The sequence below is a fragment of the Drosophila erecta genome, unplaced genomic scaffold, assembly GCF_003286155.1.
Source record: "Drosophila erecta strain 14021-0224.00,06,07 unplaced genomic scaffold, DereRS2 tig00000000-arrow-pilon, whole genome shotgun sequence".
Classification (NCBI taxonomy): Eukaryota; Metazoa; Arthropoda; class Insecta; order Diptera; family Drosophilidae; genus Drosophila; species Drosophila erecta.
Genome location: NW_020825194.1, coordinates 16,951,496 through 16,968,890, shown reverse-complemented (window position 1 = coordinate 16,968,890; position 17,395 = coordinate 16,951,496). Strand labels below are relative to the sequence as shown.

The 17,395-nt window shown below is 43.6% G+C and overlaps 1 protein-coding gene across 1 annotated transcript in view; it reads left to right on the top strand.

The window, feature by feature from the left end:
• The first annotated feature begins 12,656 nt into the window (after window positions 1-12,656).
• LOC6553315 (RNA polymerase II degradation factor 1) overlaps window positions 12,657-17,395 on the top strand; it is a 34,868-nt gene continuing 30,129 nt past the window's right edge. Inside the window, exon 1 of the mRNA XM_001980123.3 lies at window positions 12,657-12,938. Coding sequence (XP_001980159.1) covers window positions 12,915-12,938 — 24 coding nt within the window. The 5' untranslated portion in view covers window positions 12,657-12,914. The remainder of the gene's footprint in view (window positions 12,939-17,395) is intronic.

Sequence of the window (17,395 nt, the reverse complement as noted above, 5' to 3'; positions counted from 1 at the left end):
CCACCCACTGTTTCCTATACTCCATACGCCGCCCTTGCCATGCCATCCACCCACCCACCAGAGCCATCACCACGGCCACCCAATCAAGCCAGCCACCCACCACGTCAGCCGCACCACCAACCCACCGACCCACCACCCATCACCCACCCACCTCCACCGCACGGGCTACGTTGTCGGCATAACGAACGCCAACACAGGATGGGAATAGCCGAAAAGGATTATGCCCTTAGTGGCAAAGGGAATGCAGTACTAGGAAAAACATAACTAAAAATATATAATTATAAATCAGTTAAGGTACGGAAAAGTATTCCTCCTAGATAATATTACATTAAAATATTAAATTCGACCCAAAAGTAAATTTTATAATTGACATTAAGAACAATCCTTAAAAGGTACATATTGTAAATGTAGTTATATAATTATTTACAGAAGATCCTTAGCTTCGGCATCCTAACTAAATCCATAACGGATCGCTTTGAACCTCTTTGCTGATTTCATGGTTATAGAGTAAATGAAACTTGCTCTGAAATTCGATGGGCTACACATATACACAGTCGTGTACTCATACATACCCGGTAAGCATACACACACACAGCAACAAACAGCGACAAAGCATTAAGCTTTCATGTGAGTGTGTTTGTAGCCTGGCGTGTGTCTGTGTGTGTGCGAAACTTTTATTGTCAGCACAAACAGACACAAACTCACACACACACACGTACATACGTACACATACACAGAGAGCCATGCTTGAGCGAAGGATAAAATGCTGCAAATTCACGGCAACAACAAGGAGAGCAGCAGCAGCAGTCTGAACGTGGCCCACGGTACGTATACGTATCCATCAGATAGAAAAGGCATCGAGCAGCCGCATGCTGAAATAATGAAGCAGCAAGGACTCGACTCGACTCAGCACGAGGCAAGGCATGGCAAGGAAAGGCACTGATGACAAGGATGGCAACGATGGCAGGCAAGGATACGAGGATAGCCAGGCAGAGGAAGACTTGGCCAGAATGAAAACGAAAATGGAAAATGTGTACGGGTCTGTCTCGCAGTTGCCGCGTGTATATGTGTGCGGCACTGTGAAAGGACGACAAGGATATTGCGCACGAGGACAGGATGGCTGCCTGACTGCCTGGCTGCCTTACCATGCCTTACCATTCCGTTCCTTGCCTCGCCTTGGTGTTGATGATGATTACAGAGATGCGCAGAGATAGAAGCGAGCTGAACTGAAGCTGAATCTGAGGATGTGTCCACACTGAGAGAACTGCAGAAACAAGCTTTCGGATATTTAACATTATTTCCATTTATTCGAGAACATAATGAACATAAAAAAATGAAATAATTAAAGTCAATTTTAAAGATAAGTTTACTATTTTAAATAACGCATAAGTTTATTTTGAAAACTTTATTTTATTGATTGTACAGTCAGAACTCGAAGAAGTAGATTATTTTCAGCGGAAAAGAACCTAGACAACACAATTTTAATTTTTAATAATAGAACACCCATATCGATCACTGATCTGAAATTCGGGTGATAGAATAATCAATTTAAGAGAAATATGTGTGCATCAAGAAAACAACGGCTTAAAGCGCCAAAAAGTAGTCAATAATATTATTAGAATGTATAAACATAAGGGCTACTTTTAATTGTTCCAGTATGAAGACAAAAATAAATCTGAATACGAAATATTTTATATACGTTTTTTTTAGTGCAGGGCGAAAACCAGCAGAAGAAGAGCTACGTCCTTTGCTTCGTTCGTTTCATTTCGAAGCGAATTTCTTGTTGTTGCCGAGCCAAAGTCTAACACGCCAAGAATCCACATTGTTTTTGTTGTTGTCTTTGGTGTTGTCGTAATGCTTCTCTATTCCCGGCCCCTGATATCCTGGCCTCCTTGTTTTTATACAAACAGCAGCAGTGGAGGAGCAGCGGCAGCGGCAGCGGCAGCAGCAGCAGCAGAAGAAGTGGAAGACCAACAGCGGGGCAGAGGAGGTCGGTGGAAGGAATTGATGTTAGGTCGAGCTGGGATGGGGCAAAGGAAAGGACTTGGGGTGGCAGGACTCGTGCTGGTAGCAGCACAGAGACCGAAAATATATTCCACTAGAATTGTTTATTAAATTTCTGGCATTTAAGCTGGAGCTGTTGTTTGGAATCGGGGAAAACCGACGCTCTAGACAAAGCAAAGCTCAAGAACAGAATCAAAATGCAATCTAGCAGAACCAAAGAGCATTATATTTTTAATGAGGGGTCAGGATAATAGTGATCTTGAAGGAGTGCCGGATAGTTTCCTGTTGATGGGTGGATTATAACCAATCAGATCCTCATACCAAAGAGTTCTTAGACGAGATTTAAAATATAAATATAAATATCTACTTTATTATATAACTGCTATACTGGCTATATTAAATTAAAATTATTTATTAAATCTGCAACCACCAAATTCGTTACTAATAAAAAAAATTATTCATTCTTTGATCTCAGTTCTTACAACATTATTAGAGCCCTTCAAAAACAGTAAACAGTATTACGCATTTTATAATATCAACAGCTGTGTCGCAGATCGGATAAAAGAAGGATAAGTATCACGCTACTCCCTGCTGACACTTCATTTTCAAAACCAACCACCCCTTGCACTGCGATGAGTGTTTAATGACATTGCGAAAAATTTTTAAGGTGGTAAGACTTTTATTATGTTAAATCAAGGGTGCAAGCAGTGGTTTAAAAACAAAATGAACCTATAGATATTGTTTAGCTATTTGTTTTCCATATTTAGCAATGTATGTCCTTCAGCGAACTATTTCCGCATTTAACACGGCCGTTGTTGGATCCATCACACCCCTTTTCCCGCCTGCATAACAATATTTATGGCCGAATTGCAGCAAGTAAACATTCGGTAACATGACCCACTAATTGGTTTGCGCAGAAAGCGACCAAATGACTTGACCTGGTAAAAGTTTTCGGGGTTCGCAGGCAGCAGGTGAGTTGCGATGACACCTCGAAGGCAATGATGGCTTTGCGTCCGTCGGCTGCCCGCAATCTCGCAACCCAGCGCAGCTCCCACCACCCACCTGACATCACCCGCTGTGCGAAAGGTCAGCCAAGGCAACCGCAGGTTGCGGTGCAATTTGGCCGAGAACCAGCCGTGTCCTGCTGCTGATTCTGCTCCTGCTGCTACTGCTGCTGTTGCCGCCTCCTTGTTGGCGGCTGTCTGTGGCCCCGTGCGTGTATGCATCTGACCCAAATACATACTAACAAACAGCACACTCGCACACACACACACACACACACACATGTACAGCCGCACCAACACACAATGGCTGTTCATTCATATAAGCCAAACACTTGGCCTGCCACTTGTCAAAGTGCGTCGAGGAGTTATGCAAATGCATGAAGTGTAGGAGTTCGTGTTGGTTTCCCCTTTGGCCCCCGTGGTGCATTAGCGCCTCTCCATCAAACTCCGCCCCCCACCCACCTCCTTCCGCTGCATCACTTTCACGTCCTTCCCGGGGACCCTAACCCCCAAACCCCCTACCCCCCGCACGCAATTCCTTCTGGTCTGAGTCTGGCAAACCGCAGCAACAGAGGACAACAATGCCAAGCGAGACTGCAGACGGTGACGACTCCTTGCGGCGCTTAATCAGCGGGTGGGGATGGGAAAGTCCTTCACCCCACACATATCCTCTGTAGACTGGAAAAAAAGTACTGAAATATACCTGATATCATTTAGCAGTGTTTAGTCGACCATATTTGGGCTATAAACTTGGTTTTCACTATCCGTTGACAAGATTGTGATATCAGCAGAGGATATTTACGGTTTATTTAGCTGCAGAACGGACAAGATCTCTGCAATTGACGCATAAATTTAAATTGTAATTAAAACTAAAACAACTTAACCCCATGAAACGTACTGTTCAATTTTGCAGTGATAAAACATTTTGTAGCTTTTGGCTTTAGATAATCGTTTTGTAGCAGTGTTTATTTACCGAATAAATTATGCCGAATTTGGCAAATATGTAGCATGTTTTAAAAATGCAGTTTAAAATTCATAAAATATTAAGGTCTTTAGTAACTAAATTGAAACATATATTCTTTAAACTGAGCTTTTTCCTTTGTGTAAGTCCCCGGATCCCCTTTCAAGCGAAAGTTTCTTTTGCCGCTGTTCCTTGGCAGGCAGCAATTTCGGTTTTTATTATTTATTTTTTTTGCGCCGCCGTGAAAAGTGAAAAACTTTAGCCAACCCCTTTAAGCGTCGCCGTCGACGGTCGCAGCGCAGCGGCAGAGACGTCGACGCCGACGTCAAGCATCGAAGGCAGAGCGTATTTTCAATTTATGGTTTTGTATGCAGACTCAGACTCCGGCGAAGCCAAACTCACCCAGGATATATATGTATGCATGTTCGTTGGCACATGTATGTGCATATGTGGCAATGCACCCACAAAAGGGGGTGGTGGGTGGCTGGTTGGTGGGGGACAGGGGGTGGTTGATGCGTCGTCTGCCGCAGAATCTCCGGCTGTTGTTGCCGCTCGGTGCGTTTGCTTTTAATACATTTTTACAGCTGTTTGGCGTTGCTAAACTAAAGCTTCTATGTCTGGTTCTGCCTTTTCAAGCGTTTTGCGCTGGGTTAGACGGGTGGGGTGAAGTGGCGTCAAGGGCTGGAGGGGGTGGGGCCAAGGGGCAGCGCAGGGGCTCGGCACTCGCATGTGAATTATGACAGACTTTTGTTGTCGCTGCAGACGCCTAAAGCCCAGCGCCACCTCCGACGCCAGCTTCGCTGCTGCGCCGTCGACGTCGACGGCGGCGTTTGTTTTGCATTTTTCATGCTCGAAAGCAGCAGACAAGCGGCGACCTTGAACAATTTACTGCCTCACCGACCCCAAACGGCCCGCTCCGCCCCACGACTTGCTGTTGTTGCTCCTCCGGCTGCTTTTTATTTATTTATTTATTTATGGGTGTTGGTGCTGCTGCCGCTTTGTAATGTATGCAAGTGGCAGGAGAACGAAAAGGTGCGACAGGGGGGCAGGCAGAACAACCGGCGAACCTGTCACTCAAAACCATCCGCATCAAACAACCAAAAAGCATTCAACAACACACCGCCACAGCCATCCATCCATCTATCATTAGTCAATGTTGCTGTTCTGCTGGTGATGTTGTTGTTGTTGTGTTGCCCCAATGTTGCCGCTGCTTCAGCTGCTGCTGCTGCTACGTCATCAGCGAAAGTGTTACGTTCAATGCTCTTTCGGCCACTTTGACTTTGGCGCTTTCCCAAAACGACAACGCGAAAAAATATATCGAGACCCCCGCGAGTAACAAGTGGTTCTGCCCCCTCACACCTCACCGTTATGGCCAGAACCAGAAATCAGGTTTGTCTTAGTTTTTGCGGCTAAAAAGCCACAATTAGAATGCCGTTAAGTAGAGTTCACCACTTTGGCGGTATTGCTAATTAGCTGAGAATATTGTTTCACGAATGTGGAATGTCTATGAATGTGTATACGCCTAAATGTAATAATACACACTAATGGTGTATAAAGAATTAACTACTGTGTAGTTTGCATTAAAACAAAAACCACTTCCAGCGAAGTTGTGCATGCAAATTTTAGTCTAAAAAGTGTATCATTACTGTATAACGTAAATAAACATATTTATATTAGAAACTTTAAGTGAAGCATACATAAAAATATACACTACTCTGCGTGTTGATCTCAGCTGCAAATTAATGATAAATTCTGATATAGATACACCATAGAAGAATAGTTCTGTGAACCAACACCTGAAAGCCACCTTTAAGCCACAACAAAGACTTTGTCGCCAATTGAATTTAAACTCAAATTCTTTCCGAGCCATCTTATATCTCTATTGTTCCACGGAGCAGCAAAAACACAGAGCGTTGCCATGGCAAAACTCACTCGGTTTTGATCCCTGCTCGATTCTCTAGTCAAATCGAGAGACGAAAACCGAGAGCTCGCCGCAAACATAATGTGCGAGTTCCCTATGCAGCGCTCAGTATTTCATATGCACATGTCCGTGTTCATGTTTATGAGTATCTGTATCTATGTAATGGTGTCCGTATCCGTATCTGGGTATTTGCATTTGTGTCTGCGCGTACACACACACACGAACAGTATCGTATGCACAGAAGACTACAGTACGTATACGTAACATGCAACTATTGCACCCCCATGTCCATAGAAACTGCGGTATGCCGAAATTGTTCGTCCTAATAGTCATCATCGTCCTACCAACTCACAACATGTCCCCTCCGGTTTAGACTGGGTCCGGAGTCCAGAGTTCTGGACCATCGGTGACCGTTGGCCAAATTCAGAATTGTTGTTGGAGTGGTAGCAACTACCAACCATTGCATCCCCACAGTGCATTCTATTCAGTTTGGGACCCCCGAGTTCAGCACTCAGAGTCCGCTCAGCTGCCCTGGCAATCAGCAAACTGATGCCCAAAGCTCTTACTTTTACTATGCGACTATGGCCATGGCTCCAGCTCTACCTCCATTTCCGATTCTCCACCAAGCAGGCAAACTTCATCTCTTACCAAAAGGCATCGCTTTGTAGCATTGTTGTCGCCATGGCAATATATGAATACACTGGGCGATGGCTTGGTCCTTGGCAGACTGGCCCACAAAAAGCAGTTAATTTCTTTTTAGAACTGAATATAATTAAAATGATATTAAAATCATGTCAATGAGTTCGGTTTCATCAGGAGTCATGACGGAATCATATACAAAAATAATTTTGGGAGCAAAGCTTTCTTCTGACTTAAAATTATTCTAAGATAGATAAAAATGAAATAATTTTGGATTGATTATCTACCTAAAGACATAATATTAGGTGCAGACATTAATACTGTCCATTTAAAACATACATATTTTCTTGTAAATGTATTAGAATTCTGATGATGTCATGAGCTTATTTGCTTGCATTACGAACATGGCAACCCTAGTTGAGCCCCACCGTGGATCAAAAGAAAGAGGTTATAAAAAAACCATTCCGTTAAGTGGGAGCAGATATCGTGAGCATTTCCTTTAGATTGATGACTGAGCACCCACATTCAGAATCACTAATGAACTGCACAGCGAAACGTGGCAACTCTGGCTAAGCTCTGCACAGAAGTTCGCGAGACTAGAGACTGCAGTTTCGTCATGAATTTATTCGCTTCCTGGCTGGAGGGGGAAATCCTTTTGTGCTTTTCCAACACTATGCACATTCCAGCACTATGAGTTACACTCTGTCCCAGTACCGTGCCTATCCCGCCCTCCCAGCGACTCCCCTTCATCATTTTCCAGCCCCGTCCCCCATACCCTACTCGGCTTACTGACAGTTCAATTGTGGCGCCGTCGTAGTTGTCGGCATACACAATGCCACACAGAGGCAACTAGACGAGCGAAATTTATGCGGCTCCAACTCAGCCCAAAAAGCAACGCACACAGCACAGGGTCCAATCCAATCCAAGCCGTAGAACCAGCCAGAACCGGAGCCAGAGTCATAGTACGAACCCAAGCTAGGAGCTATAGTCGCACCAAACGAACCGAAATTTGGCCCATTCCCATTCCCAGTCCCCGAGTGGAGTCTCAGGCCGAATCCGTCTCCGTCTCATTTCGATTCCCACTCCCACTGTGCCCTAGCATCGTGTCACTGCTCATGGAGCGGCAAAGGCAGAGGCAACGGCAACGGCAACAGCAACCAACCAGCAAAAACAGCACCCAGTTCCATTGCCATTCCCACTCCGAGAGCCCAACTCCCATCTCATCCCAATCCCAATCCCATTTTCATTCGCAGTACAAGTACACCCCATTGCCATTTCGTTATTTGTACGGATCGTCGGCGTTGTCGAACCGTCGACCGACGAACCCACCAACCCGCCAACCCACCCACTCGCCCACTGACTCACTCACTAACCCACTCTACGACTCCCTCCACCCCCTTTTGGGTGGGTTTAGTAAGTGTGTGTGTGTGTTTGGGTGATGTCGTAGTCAGATAGATTAAATCGATGGAAATGTAGGACTGTATACACACACAAACACACACCGCACACACACACACACAGATATACACACGTTCAGGCGGAGATACAGATACACACAGAGGCAGTCATCTAACGAACGAAACGAATGTTCGTTGTTGTTCCTGCTGATGTTTTTGTTGGCGTTGCTGTTGTTGCTGCGGCAAAATACAACAACGACAACAGCAACAACAAGGGCAGCCAACGCATCACAGCAGCAACATCAGAGGCGTCCGCAGCAAAGGGGATTTTGTTCGCCATTATCTTTTCAGATATGTAATCGAACTTGTTACTAGTTTTTACTTTTAAAGTAGGTATATTCTTTTTTAGATAACTGAATGATTTTAAATAAAACGTTTAAGGAAAATAGTAAAATGTCAATGTCATTAAAACTGTGTGTTTGAAAACAAAGACAAGCTCTTAAATATTTTAGTTTAAGACCATGACTCCTAATTGTTTTATTAAATTTGCTTTAGCTTCTGATTGATCTTACAATAAAAACGTTTTCATTTGCTATATCAAAGGGGGAGGCAAGGGGCCTTAGATAAACTTTTGGGGCAGGCAAATATTTCTAAAGATTATAGAAGTCCCTATTCAACAACCAAAACGCCCACGCCCCTGGCTTACCGCATTTTCAGTTTTGTTTGCCTTCATATGCTTACTTATAGATGTGTGTATATGCCCGAGGTGTGTGTGTGTCTCTGTGTGTGTTCATATAGATGCATATGTATTTGAGTATGTCATGCATGTATATAAGGGCCAGCAACTGTATGTGTAAGCTGTGGCACATACAGTGAAAGCTCTCACAAATGCCTTTCCACCGGCGCTCAGGTGAAATCCTTTTCCGAGATCCCCCCAATAAATGGCCACCCATCCCAGGTGGCAGATATGCCTTCGTTTAAGTTTCTTTCACTTCTTAGAGGGGAGATTCGAACGTTGAAATGAGGGTGACTCCAAGCCAGGGTCCACTGTGGCAGAGTGGGGTGGATAAGCCTCGAAAACAAAATCATCAAAGCGAGCAGTCAACCCCCAGCTAGCCAGCTGAACGAAAGAAGCGGGCTGCATGGGATGCGATGTGGATGTGGACACGGCTCGAGTCGGGCATGAGAAGCGCGTAGAAAGGCCTGTGGCAGAAATGAAATATCAATAAATGATTAACATTTCGGGCAATCAAGAGAATTTTATTAGAAACACAGAATTATTAAAGCCTTCCGTAGGCAAAGTCGCTTAAGACTTTAATAATGGCAGTTGAGCAATAGAAAACGTTTTTGAGAGGCTTGTAGTAGAAGATCTATCCGAAATATTTGTATTCAACTTTTTTGTAGATCATTGGGGTTGAAGACTTTCAAGTACAAATCGAATCTTTCAATTTCGAATAGAATGTGTTAGTCTACCTTATAAACGCCAATTTAATGATAGTAATGATAATTTATAATCGCTTAAAATACATTTATAATCTTAACGAGTTACTTGGACCGTATTGCATCTGCATGTTTCCCTAACTTTCTGTCTTTGTTCAGCTTTCTTAGCTTTCTAGGCCATATGTGATCAGTTGATCGAAGTCGGTATACCCCCTTGTTTTAGACAGCTGTAACTTGCCGGAAATTCCGACTGACTAACTATGCCCTCATCTATCTCTACATATCCTATATCCTCCATATGACTTGCCCCCCGTAACCCAAGGAATGAATATTTGAATTTTTTTTATATAGCGGACAAAGCCTTAGGCGACTGATGGAGTGCTCCGCTCCCTGTTTCTGCCCCTGCCCCTGCAACTGCCTCTGTCACTTCAGGCAAAGTCCCCTTAGACTGAAGCTGCGACTGAGACAGACCACAGACTCCGTCTTCGACCTTTCGTAGACAAAGCAGAGCCGCAACTGGCGGCAATAACCACGCGACAACAACGGCGCTCGTCGACGGTGACGCTGTCGCTGCTGAGACTCGTTAATGTTGCTGATACCATGGCCATAGCCATAGGTTGCCAGTTGCGAGTTGCCGTGGCCATTGCCGTTGCCGTTGCTGTTGTTGGCGCTTTAGATTCTGTTCCTCTGTTCCTCTGTTCCTGCTGGTGCTTCTGCTTCTGCCGCTGCTGCTGCCACTGCCACTGCGATGTTGTAAAAGTTTTGCGCACAAATCAGCAGCACAGCCAAAGGATACGCAAAGTGGATGAATAACAGCGGCAACAACATCACCACACTGCGCGATTGAACATTCATACCCAAACTTATTTTCCTTGAATAAAATACGTTTTTACCTTCTGTATTTCTCTTAGGCATTTTCTAGTGTCCTCAAAAATGCATTATTATTATAATTATCATTAAGAAATATACTTTACCTTAACAAGAAAAACTTTAAATATTTTAAAATCACAATAAAATGCGAAAAACAGCGATTGCAAAAATAATATAATTGTTTATGTCTTGGAATTTTCTAAGAAAGTTAGAGCTCACTCCTAAAACTAACGCTTTAAGCTGTTGTTTTCCATTCTAGTTGCAACATTATGGAGTTGTTTTCCATTTGTTATTGAGTTTGTGGAAGTCATATTTATTTTCAGTGAAAATGGCATTTTCACAGCCCGGCGCTCGAAGGCGAACAATGAATGCCACAGCCGCCAGAGTGGCCAACATCGTTAAAGCTTTAACCGACTCCCCTTTCTGCTAGCCACCCATTACCACTGCGCTGTCCCCTCTTACAAATCCCCACAAAAAAAACCCCTTTTGCCAATTTCGAGGCTGCGCTGCGTCGCACAAATTTCAATGCGCTCTTGCCTCGAAACGGTGGAAAATGCGCGTCCGTTGTTAGTCGGAAAACGTCGTCATCCGTCGACGGTTGTTTTGGCTGCCTTTGGACCAGGAGTTTTCCGCCAGCAGAGGCAGCAGCGACCACGACAGAATTAGAAATCCGGAATTACACTCAACAAAACCTTTTGCGAAATAATTTACTCATTTTCAAAAATTTAGAATATACTTCTAAAGTTTTGAAATAAAGTTTTCCTAATGTCCTAAATTTTTGAACAACTTTCAGATCATTTTCTACTTGTTAAATTTGTATCAGAATTTAATGTATTTAATAACCATTTTTGTTTAAGTGCGGCTTCAGCTTTTGCCTTGGCAGCAGAAACTTCGGCTCTCCGTTCGGCTTTGCTCTCATGAAAGAGAAAGAGAGAGCGTGGAAGGGAGGGAGGTGGATGTCGGTTGGTAACTGTGGGAGAGCCTGGGCCAAACAAAGAGCCACCCAACTCTCTCCTCAGCAATGTGTGTGTGTGAGAGCGTGAGTGCAGCGAAGCAAGCAAAGCAATCAGCAGTCAGTGGTGTCGAAGGGGTCGGAGGGTGGGGAATTGCTCTCGTGAGTGTGACTGTGTGTGGGGAAAGAGAGCCTAGCCACCCGAACCGCCCACTTTTATCAGTCAGCAAAAGGTCGTTCGGCACTGTGGTCGCTTCGCTCCGCAGAGCACCTGACTCACTGCCAACTGATAAAAGTCGGCGATATCAGGTGCGACGTTACGCCGCCAGCCTTTGCAATCAGTGCAAATGATATGAGCACTTAAGATCGTCTTTGAACTTATTTAAAATTAACTTATTTGATCATCATTTAAAACTATATTGCAGAGATTGTTAATTTTAAGATTTATTTGAAGGTCACAGTAATATAAAAACACAGTAATATATCGTTTTATAAAAACTTGCATCAAACCTCACACATCTGTTCTCTACTGATCCTTGGAAATATGTGACTCTGACTTAAGTCAATTTTATAAGGACATTCCCTATATCAATCATACGCCCTTGTCGACAGAAAAAATATAAATATTTGTAGCTTTCAGTTTGCATGACACCTCATCTTACAAAATCGTGAATAATCTGTTGGGGATCTTGATCTTGATTTCACAACTCCAAAAATAGGAAACTTAGTTAAAAGCCTACGTTGCGTATAAGTAATGTGTGAACTGGATGTAAATAGTTTACAAGCCTTAGAAGTTCCATTTCCACCACAAAAACATCGATCCCCCATTACCAACAAAGATCCCATATTATCGATACATCTACTCGACATCGTTCAGAAACCGTTAGGCGCCAATCACAATTATCGACTTTATGAAACGAGCGGCTAGAGCAAAGCAAACCCCATCCGAGCTGAGCTAAAGCAAGCCGAATTGAACCGAGCCAAGTCGAGCTGGCTTTGTTTGTTGGTCGGGCCCACTAAAATAGTTCAGGAAATGATGAAAAGGTGGAGCTTGGGTGGAGCGGAGAGGGCGGAAGGCATGGTACATTGGGAGCATTGTGGGGTCTGAGTTTTGGTATTCGGATTGGAGCCACGGCTTTCGCCCGCTTGTGTCCCAGCCTGGTGGCTTTCCACAGAGCAACTGAAAATACGAAAATTCGAGGCGGAAAAGCTGGCAACAACAACGCGCGCATGTGGCAGAGTTGCCAAAGCGCAGAGAGTTTTCCAGGCGCGACGACGGCAACCCTGGCCACCCGGCTGTCGAGTGTGTTGGCCAGGCCGAAAGCGTTCAGTACGAACTCTGCACTTCGCACAACAAGACGCCAAGCGACCAGCGACGACGACGCCAAAGGCGCTCGGCCAAAGCCACAGAGCCCGAGCAAAAACTACGTAAATTTTCCACAGCGATTTTCCCCATTTTCCCATTCGAACACCAGCGGCAAAAAAAAACATCGGACCAGAGGTCTGCGTGTGTGATTGTGCCAGAGCGTGTGTGATTTGTGTGTGCTATATAGTGAATCGTTCTTGGCCCGGCGATCGAGTTCCCCATCCCCCCAAAAACCCGCAAACATGTGGAGCTGGGGCTAAGGAACACCACGGAACCCAAAACAGCCAACGACTCAGAAAAAGGCGCCAAACTTATATTACCGCCAGCCGAGATTACCTCCTCAAGACTTCGCAGGAAACCATGAAAATGTGGACGAAATCCAATGTGAGTAGATCGTGACAAGGCTAAGGCCTCTGTTCCACTCTTTAGGTACCGACCTTGATCTTGTCCAATGATATTGACCATCGATTGGTTATTGCCTTCATATTTGTTCTAGCTTAAGATTACACTTACATAAATCGAAATTAAATTAATCAAATTTGGGTCTGACTGTTCGGACTGGCTATACCAGTCAAATTGCAATTGGTGCAGCATATGATGTGACAGATAAGTTTAACTTACTGCACAATACGCTATGTTGTTATATATTATATCTATGTTGAGCATTCGTAAGCTAATTTAAAGCAATGTAATCATATCTCAGAAAATGTGAATTTCCTGAAAATATTAGAGATATGCAAAAGTTCTGATGGTACCTAATTATTAACATTCAGTTTCGATCCATGAATCCACCTATGGTTTATGGCGGTGTATGATATGATTGCAAATATGTACACATGTGAGATGCATTCGCTATCTTTGTTTTGATTCTTGACTTTCTTCTATCGGCATTTGCGCTTTATGCACTTGTTTCCTTTGCCGTTTACCGGCGAAACCAATTGAAAAGTCATTTGGCTACCGCCGGGAAATGCTCAATGGATTGGCCAGGGGTACCACGGGGGGTGAGCATCGGAGGGGTCAAGGATGGGGGCCTCCAGCGGAGCAGCACGCACATCCATGTGGGGCATTCGTAGTAGGCACGCACAGCACGCGTCGTCAGCTAGCCATTTGCTTGATTCCCTCGAATCCCCCGATTCTCGATGCCCGATTCCGATTCAGATACGATTTCCATTCCCAAGTTGGGGTCTTCCCCGACAAGCCCCCATCGCAATCGAAGCCAAGTAAACAAAAGCCAACAACATCAAGGTTTTTCTCCCTCTTTGTTTTCTTTCTTTATTTCTACCGCTTGCAGCAATTAAATGAAAGTTTTTCTGATGATGGATGATGAAAGGGGGCGGCGGTGGGTGGTGCGGACGTGATGGTGATTGTGGCGGAGGCGTAGAAGCCGGCGAGCAAAACAAAAACGGCAAAAATGTCATACACGTCGAGGGGGTGGCAATCGCATGGGGCGGTGCGGTTGGTATGAGGCATGTAAAGTGCATTGGCACTTAAGATTCTTTGCAGGCATCAACTTCCAAGTTCCCAACAAATAAAACCCGAAGAGGAAATACATTTTTGAAATAAACTTGACCCACAATAGAACAAAGTGTTCGATGCTGATATGCTGGCTAGGAATTTGACAGGTAAATCTATTTTAGATATTATGTTCGTTGTAGTTTTACAAAGTTTACTCATAATTTTTTTCCCAAACTTTGTGTTTAATGGTATGTAAAATGATTTTAGCTTCAACAAGGTGATCATATTTAATATAATTTGGTAAGAACCAGAATTGGTCTAAATGTTTCTTTTTGAAAATGTTTCAAATTTGTAATTACAATTTGTTTATTTAAGATGCTTAGTTAAAAGAACTGTTAAGGTATATTAAGTATATTTAGCAACCCCGAGGAAAAGTCTGACGTTAAAAAGTCAACATACTAGACCGCATTACAGAAATGATTAACAAGGGCAAAGGTCGTAAAACGGAAAATCAACAATAAATACACGCACCACTCCCCTCCTACCAATTTACGCACACACACCGCAGTGGATCCACTTGTCCTTGACACAGTGACGTACCAAAGTCCAAACGTAGTATAATAATAGCATCATGACTTGCGCTTGTTCCACTCATTTCTGGGGGATGGCAGTGGGCGTGGTAGCCCGGCATTTCATTTTCATTATCGGTCCCATGCAAATGCTCGTCGCATACCTTAGGTCAGTTTCCGTATCATAAAAAAGCCCGGATACGAAACTCATTCACTGGGCGAGGGGAGCAGCAGCCGGCGGCGAACGAACCCTTTTTTCCGGGCTATAAATACAGGCAAAAATCTCTAACTCGAACCGCAAACATGTGGTGAATGAACAATTGCCACCATTAGGAGTTCGAGTTATACATTTCATTTCAGGAGGTTCTAACTGTTTTTATATTTGAATTCCACTTAAAATATCACTTCTGAATTAAAAAGGTTTGATACTGGTTATACGAGTGCTAAAAACTTCTTAAAAATTTAATATTATTTTGTCGGCTTAATACTGTATGCTTTCCAAAAATGGCTTTTCAAAGCTTGTCTTGCGATGTGCACTTGTAACTTACAAGTAAGTTATAAATACATGTTTTAAAGCGATTTTACAGCATTGTGTTTGTTTTGAGAGTTAGATGTTTTAAAGCGTAGAAAATCGCATTATGTACGCGGAGTATATATACATATTGTTGCAAATTATATTTGAGTTAATGCGGACAATTCCATATAGTGGTGTTTGACTGTATAACGGCTTTATGTGTATTTACCATTACGCATTCAATGGGCCATAATAATGGACAGTGGCTGCCTCTAGTCTTCTTCTTCTCGCTCTTTGCAGCCATAATTTATTGGCCACTTGTTTCTAAGCGACGGCAGAGCAACCTGCTGTCATGAATGAACGCAGAATGAGGAGGAGGACGAGGACGAGGAGGATGGGAGGGTGAGTGACTGGCTGAAAGAGTGAGTGAATGCCACTCGCTAATAAGCATCAAGAGCAGACACAAAAGGGCAAAAGCAAAAGCAACAGCAAAGGCAAGAGTCAACAATAACCAGTGCAGGAGTAAAAGAGAGGGAGGTAGTAGGCCGGCAGCACGTGCTAAGCACATTTAACGACAACTACAACAACAGCAAAGAGCGGCCACAAAAACGATTAAATTAAAAACCAAAACAAACTAAAGAAACGGCGCAGCGCAGCGCTGCCAGCGGCACAGTCGCAGTCGCAGTCGCCGTCGACGCCAACGCCAACGCCGACGGCAACGGCGCAAGGAGAGAGATACAAAAACAATGTTGACTATACGCAAGGGCACACACCAAAATAAAAGGAAAACAATAAAAAACGCCAACGACGAAAGCAGCGCGCATAATAAACGTCAATTTAAAAATGTTAAAAGCTCGCGACGCCTACTGCGCAGTCGACCCAAGACGGCGACAATAATAATAATAAAAAGGAACGAAAAAAAACCAAGGGAATCGCCGAAAGTTAAGAAGTAAACACAAGCACTCACACACACACACACTGACACACACAGGCAGAGAGCAATAAAAAATAACCCTTTTTCCGGTTTTGTTTTGGTTTGCAGTTTCTAATCAAGAGGAAATACATAAAAGCCAACCAAATGCCGCTACTTTTTTCTTGGATTGGGGCGGTGAGATTTCTTTTTGGCATTTAGCATAGTGAAAACACCGCAATCCTTTTTATGTTGTGCGAAACAGTCACACAAAGCGGAGAACAGAAAACAAATTGACAGACTTTTATCAAGGGTTTGATGTATTTACGGATTCAGTGTTCATTTCATGATTGGAACTCAAGAAGGAAGGTAAGGGATTTAGTAAAGAGTGAATAAGAATTAGGATTATAGGGAAGACGACTGTCTTTCAACTAAAACTAACTAGTACTGGAATGAGTTAACAGTGCTAGCAATAATCAAGATGGTACTGAAATAAGAGATATTGCCTAATCTATTATTTTATCTTTGCGCGATCCGTGATATTATATCTATAGACGTGTATCTTAAGATATGAATTGGAAAATATTCTCGCGGCTATATCCGGGGAACCCGAGAACGCTTCACAATAAAAAGCATATACGATTAGATCAGTTGTCCGTGGCATTCATTGAGCAATTTTTCAAAGCCAAATATTTACTACGAGTTCACACATACCAGCCGGCGGCACGCGAGAATTCACTATCAACCCACGCCGATTATTCAGTGGCTATAAAAACAATAAAAATCATCTCTCAGCCATTTACATACATAACGATCAAAACAAAAGCCCCGCCGCACGGCCACCAGCTGATTGGGGTAGGGTCGAAGTCGGATTTCACATTCACATAGACACTCGCGTTCGATGCCGGGTGTCATAAATAATTTCGATTTGACTTATATTATTAGCTAAATAAATATGAATGAAAAAAAGCGGACAGCACAGCAGAGCAGAGCAGAGCAGTAAAAAAGAAGGCAGACGACGGAAGCAAACAAGCGCAATGGACGGCCACAAAAGAGGCATGAAATTGAATGACTATGACTGAGTGAATTGGAAGACAATGCGGCGCCGCCGTCGACTGCGCTGCTTAGCGTGAGAAAACCCATTAAAATTGTCAAACACAAATGTCGACGTAATGATCTCGGCCCCTAATAAATGACAATCGAATGGGAATGAATGAACGAAGCCGGCGGGTACAACGAACGAGAGCGAAAGTGCGATTCCAATAACGACACCAAATGCGGATCGCATGGGGAATACAAATGGGTCACTGGAAAGAAGTCGTCAAGTGCCGCCAAATAATAGGAACAATTGGATTTCAGAAATATCAGATGGGAAATACAGGTTTCGGATACA